Below are 6511 nucleotides of genomic sequence, written 5' to 3' on the forward strand. Positions count from 1 at the left end.
CTTACGGTTTTTCTGTGCAGCCATTTTCAATACCATGTTCTCTTGTTTCAACTTCTGATTGGCTTGTTGCAAAAAGCGGATATAATCAACAGCTTTCCTCAATATTGCTGATTTGTTCAACTGTCCAGGCAATGAAAGAAAACAAAAATGTTTTCAAAGTGTCATAAATTTACTTTCACATTGTGGTGAAGACACAGCTTCTTAAGATGCATTGTTACAACAATGGAGGTTCTAATACTAAGTAGTTTGTTAAAAGCTTCCCTACAAGGGAAGAAATCTTAGATCAAACATTGACTCAAACTATTACCAAATAGGTATTAGCAGCATTAATGGAGAAGGAGCTGTCAATGAGATCTTTCAGCTCCACAATCTAGTCATCAATGGATGACCTGTAACGTTTCTCAATAACGTTATGTGCCATGCGTTTCTCCCCTTTGTTTGGTGCATTGGAAGGTTTGCCACTTGCTGGCATACAATTAATGGGAGGTTTGTCTACACCTACCATCGGAGGGATAGTTGTTAACATAGTATTTCTGCCAGCCAAAGTCTGAAGAATACAAAACTTTATAAACAAACTCAGGACAATAATGGAACCAAACTTACATTGTGGTGCTTTTACTCAGGTTTGGAAACATGTTTTGGTTTGGAAGGGGAGGTACAGCAAGATGAAAAAAACAAGACTTTTTTTTTTCATTTTACTCTCTCTCTCTTCAAGCTCTAGATTGCTTGCCCAACTGCACAATTCCATTCCTCATTCAGCAGTATCAGTATTACTCTGATAATTTACAGAGTTGTCCAAGGCGACTAGCGGAGTAAAGATGGAATGCAGCTGAGGTGCATCTAAGCTCCAAATTTACTGTAGGGCTTTTGTGGCACAGAGACAATGTCCCTACCTCTGGACCAGGGTGATCAGGTTCAAGTCCCACCTGCTCCAGAGGTGTGTCATTACACGTGTGAACGGGTTGATTAAAAATATCTACATTCAAATACACATTGTCCAGCATGCATCAGGAAATAATGATTAGAAGTGGAAACAAGAGTCTATCTTTCTACATTCAAACCAAAGGATTGTCCAATTGCAACTGACTCCACACAATCCAAGAATTTGACTTAGATTATATGGATTAGATTTTTTTTTGAAAACCTGTTCAGATGTTATTATACACTTCTGGAACAGGTGAGACTTGTTCTCAAGCCTCCTGCCTCCAGGGTACTGATACTACCACTTAGACTATAATCTGGCAATGAATTTATCTAACAAGGCACCAAGAAAATTTTCTCTTCTTTTAAAAAAAAGTATCACAAAAACAGCCAATTAATCAAGTATGAACATTTTTTTCATGGACACATTTTTAGTTTAGTAGCAACTCTACCTTGCTTTCAGTGCCGACAATGAGATCTTTCAGCTCCACAATCTTGTCATTGATGGATGACCTGTAACGTTTCTCAATAGCATTATGTGCAGTGCGTTTCTCCCCCTTGTTTGGTGCATTGCAAGGTTTGCCATTTGTTGGCATACGATTAATTGGAAGTTTGTCCGCATCTACCATCAGAGGGACGGTCGTCAAAATAGTATTTCCACTGACCAGAGTCTGAGAATATAAAAATTTATAAACAAGCTCAGGACAATAATGAAAACAAATTCACATTAATATTTGTTTGAAATCAGGATTAGCTTTTTAAAAATTGCATATATTACTGAAACATAAAAATACATTAATGCTCCTCTGATCGGAGCTCTCCTTGCTTGTTAGACTCAACAAGTGGGTATGATCAGTAGCAATTCACTGAAACCAGGAAAAACATGGCTTAATTTCTGGTATTAGCCAAACTCAACTCCGGTAACAGCAGAGTGCTGTACCTAGCCTGAGCATCTGAGTTGGGGAGATAGGGAACAGGTGTGCCAAGATACCTCCCCTAGTTGCTGAGGCCCCATTGACTGCAATGGGTGTAAAGTTTACACAGGATCAGGTTTGGGCATGATAAGCTGAAAAAGTTGAATCACCTGCTGAAATTCACTCATGAATAACTAGCAGCAGGAAGAAATAATTGAATATATGTGTATAAAAAGGTTGTTAAATAAAAGCCATTTGGTCTTCTTGCACCTCCTAAACATGACATCAAGTGTATTCTTCTGAAATCAACTTAAACTTGAAGCAGTGTGGAGCACTACAAGTTTAGGTCAATCATGCAGCTTCCTCAATTTAAAAAAAATGCAGGTGCACCTGTTGGGATGTTGCCCACTGGCAGCATAGTCTAGAACTCTGCAATATTTTAGTAGCTAATTTCTTTTTAAGACCATTGCTGTCATGAGCGGGAAGTTGTGATCTAAATAGACTAACAGACCAGGCAAAGCCTCATTATTCTGGTCATCAAATATTTCTTCAGCTTCTCAACTGCATTGTTACTTTCTTCCAGGGCAGCTTCAAAGATTCCCCATCAAGAAACAAGTGGTTTTCTCTCTTTACTTTTTAGGAAATGTTCAGTTGTGATTTGCTCTTTGCACAATTATACAGCATTACTTTCATTTACAAATGGAAGAAAGTCTCCACAAACAACAGAATACCAGAACAGCAATTTCAAAAGCAATGATTTAATTTCCCAACATATGTTAGCAGTGACAAATAGCTGCAAGGGAATGCAAGGCAGAGTTCTTATTCAAGATGTTCAAAGCCTTTAATGCATACTTATTGATTCATTTTGAAATGCTCATCATTTACATGGAAGAATTCAAAGGGATTAAAGATTTGTAGCTCATCTACTTTAACTAGAAAAATCCACGAAAACTATTTCTTTCTTCAATGATATTGACAGCTCATTGGAACAGAGGAATCTGTGGGTGCTTGTCCATAAATCCCTGGAGATAGCAGGGCAGATTAACACAGTAATTATGGTGGGACATGAGACACTTGCCTTTATCAGTAAAGGCGTAGATTACAAGGACAGAGTGGTTATGTTGGTGATGTACAGAACTTTGATAAGGGCACAGCTGGAGTGTTGTGGGCAGTCTGGTCACTGCACCGAAGGGAAGGATGTGTTGCACTGGAGGGAGTGCAGAGGAGATTCATAAGGAGGTTGTCTGGGATGTAGCACTTTTGCTATGAAAGGCAGAATAAACTTGAGTTGTTTGCTTTGGAGCAGGGAAGATTGAGGAGGGTGCAGGTAGAGGTGTATAAGATCGAGATGCAAGGACAGGATGAATACAAAACAGCTGTTTCCCTTATTTCAAGGGTCAATAACAAGAGGCACACTTTTACGGTGAGAGGTCGGAGGTTTAGAGGGGAGTAGAGAAAAATATTTTCAACCAGAGAATGATAGGAGTCTAGAATTGTACTGAGAAGGTGGTAGAGGTAGGTAACATCAAATAAATACAAAGGTATTTGGATGAAAGCTGAAATGTTATAACATTTAAGGCTATTGGCCAAGTGTGCAAAGTGGGACTAGTGTAGATTTTGCTTGGTTTTGGTGGCACAAAGTCAACGTGCCGCTTCCGCACTATATGAATTTACCCACCGGCATTTGAAGAGATGTAGTTTGAGATGTGCTACTTGCTAGAGTTGATATAGCAGGAGACTTTACTGACGTTACAACAGTACTTCCATCTGGCTTCAGTGCTGTGAGCAGCAATGAATCAGCCTTAATGAACTGGGGTTGCAAAAGTACCTGCAGAAGAATACAAATAGAAAGATCAAGACAAACCCACATCTGTATATTTCTGCAAAATCCTTATATCATTTTCTGTCTTATTTCTCCAAGTTGTGTTCTATGATTCATTACATATCAGTCAAGTAGTTTGACAGTGCATGAAGAAAGTGTAAAAAAAAAGTTCTACATTTTTGAGAGTAATTTTTTAAACCAAGTTTCTATCCTACACATCACCTCAAGATGCATTTCACAAGCCTGGAATGTCATCCTGTATATCATTAAATAGCAAATCTTCCTTTGTGTTCAGGTTATTTGGTGATGGAATTGACTCAATCCTGTCATCAGTGAAGGTCCACATGGACGATGATCCAGTAGAAAATGTTACCGATTTTCTCCTCCCTTGTTCAGAGGAACTCAGTGTAATTATAGGGGAGTTACAATTAGCCTAAGATCAGCAACTTCAGATCTCCCTTTTCAATATGCTTCAGTTCCTTTGAACAAACAAAAAGTCCTCAGTTGCTTCATCAGTCTCCAGCTTGGCATAACAGTTAACAACTATCTGCACAAATCCTTCGCCCAATATCTATCCTCTCAGATGTACAGCCTGTTGCAAAAGCCTTTGGTTTTTTTTCTGAAGTTATCATAATTTACTTACTGAATTGAGAATGAACTGCTTATCAAAATGTGAATTATAGCCAAACAACAAATTTTATTTGTGGGTTTAATAACATGATTTCAGAGTTTAGTTTCTTCACTTGCTATTTTGGAAACTTGGCTCAACTCACAATCCAGCTTTTACACAATATTCCTTTCAGTATTTTCAGCAAATTCATGCAAGATAAACTGTCAGCCATTCCTGTAACCATGCCCTGTGCTTATGTGTGCTTATGTCACCTTGCAGATACCCTAAATTGTGCACTCAAATAATGCCAGTACACTTTAATTTACTACAACAAAAGTACTATGATCAGAAGCACATCAAAAGAAAGATCCTTCAATGTCAATTAAGCTGGAGTTGAATAAGGCGACATACATTGTAAAATACAGAGGGTGAACGAAGAGGTGAATGAGATCAACACTAAGAAACTAAGAAATGCAATAAGTTCTGCAACAACCCTCAGGTGTTTAACCAGGAATAGACATACAAAATGGTATTTTCAATTCATTTTGTTTTACACTTCTGAATATAATATTAAGTCAGAAATCAGAATCTGTATCTGAGAACTACAAAGCTTTCTGCTCCAATACACACTCATTCCCTCAGGATTTTTATTTTTGAATTTAAAAAAATGAAATTACTTACTGGTACTTGGTGGAACTGTGAAGCGACAGTTGGAGTAGAACTAGCTGTTGCAGTTGTTAAAAGGTGCTGGGCAGAAATATTCTGGACCTGGGTCTGAATGGTCATGGGCTGCATCTGCTGTGGAATTGCCAGACTCTGCAGCTGCTGGGTAGACATGCTGTGTGCTGGTGCTGCCCAAAATAAATCCAAAAGAAAATTAAACTTCAATTTATGATAATCTGCTGAAATCAGGGGTGAAATGTCTAATTTGGATTGCCATTTTGGCTCAGTGATCGTACTTTCATTGGTAAATCAGAAGAACACTGGTGCAAAGCTCAAAAGCTTTAGCAAATATTATCAGTGCAGTGATGAGATACAGTGCATTTTGAAAGGGTTGCCAATCACAAGATTTTAAATTGAGGTTCAACCTCACTCAGTAGGCTGTGAAAGATTTTATGTTACAGGCATTGGGAGTTCTCAGAGCCAACATTAATTCCTCAACTGTTATTAGTAAAATAGATTATTACACAGCTATTTTTGGTGCCTTTGTGTAAATTAAGACCATAAGACATAGAAGCAGAAGTAGGTCATTTAGCCCATGGAGTCTGTGCTGGCATTCACTGGGCTTATGGTTGATCTGATAATCCTGAACTCCACTTTCCTGCCTTTTCCCCTTAAGTCTCAATTCCCTTAAAGAATTCCCAGCCTCAACAAACCTCCGTGGAAAAGAATTCCACAAATTCACAGCCTTACAAAAAGGTTTCTCCTCATCTATCTTAAATTCTGATTATTCAGAGAGAGACTCTTCCACAAGGGGAAAAACAACCTTTCTGAATCTACCATGTCGAGTCCTCCAATTGCTTTATATATTTCAATAAAGTTGTATTCATTGAAAGAAGAATGAGAAACAAGTCCAATCTACTCAACCTCTCCTCGTAACACAGTCCCTCCATACTAGCCAAGTGAACTTTCTCCGGTCTGTCTCCAATGCCAGTACATCTTTCACTGGATAGAGTGTCTAAAACTATTCACAGCATTCCAGCTATGGTCTGACTAGTACTGCAAAAGCCCCCTAATATACTCCATTTCCTTTTAAATAATATTGACTGCCACTAATCTCTTTGCTACAACAGTGACTGCATTTCAAAAATATGTAATTGAGTATAAGATACTCAAGTTGTGAAAGGCTAACAAATGAAAGCTCTCTGCTTTGAGGAGTCTCGGAGTTCTTATTTCAAAAGAATTCCCCAATCTACCAAAAACATTAGTTACAAAAAGATGTAAAGTCCTGTAGTCTGCTGAAGATCAATCACCAAGGCCAACCATTACTTAGTCACTTTTGACCCAGTCCCATTGAAAAACCAGCCAGCTACCACTTTTTGAAAATTATATAAAGCCTGTTATATATTTCATTTAAAGTTGGGAGAATCAACCCTAGCTCATCTCGTGTCATTTTCTCGTCAGCAGCTGCAAAACATATTGACAAACCAAAAAAAAAGGACTGGGTCCCTCAGAATGACCTATTGCTAGGGCGGAGATGAAAAACACACATGGCAATTTCACAATGGCTTCACGAATTGTGAA

The 6511-nt window shown here is 38.3% G+C and overlaps 1 protein-coding gene across 1 annotated transcript in view; it reads right to left on the reverse strand.

Moving 5' to 3' along the window:
• The window catches only part of srebf1 (sterol regulatory element binding transcription factor 1), a 29200-nt gene extending 24047 nt beyond the window's left edge, over positions 1-5153 (reverse strand). The window contains exons 1-4 of the mRNA XM_043711800.1: positions 4949-5153; positions 3514-3663; positions 1374-1592; positions 6-120 (exon numbers count right to left, since the gene is read on the reverse strand). Of these exons, the coding sequence (XP_043567735.1) occupies positions 6-120; positions 1374-1592; positions 3514-3663; positions 4949-5104 (640 nt within the window). The 5' untranslated portion in view covers positions 5105-5153. The remainder of the gene's footprint in view (positions 1-5; positions 121-1373; positions 1593-3513; positions 3664-4948) is intronic.
• Between the last annotated feature and the right edge of the window lie 1358 nt (positions 5154-6511).

Source organism: Chiloscyllium plagiosum, chromosome 21 (assembly GCF_004010195.1).
Source record: "Chiloscyllium plagiosum isolate BGI_BamShark_2017 chromosome 21, ASM401019v2, whole genome shotgun sequence".
NCBI lineage: Eukaryota > Metazoa > Chordata > Chondrichthyes > Orectolobiformes > Hemiscylliidae > Chiloscyllium > Chiloscyllium plagiosum.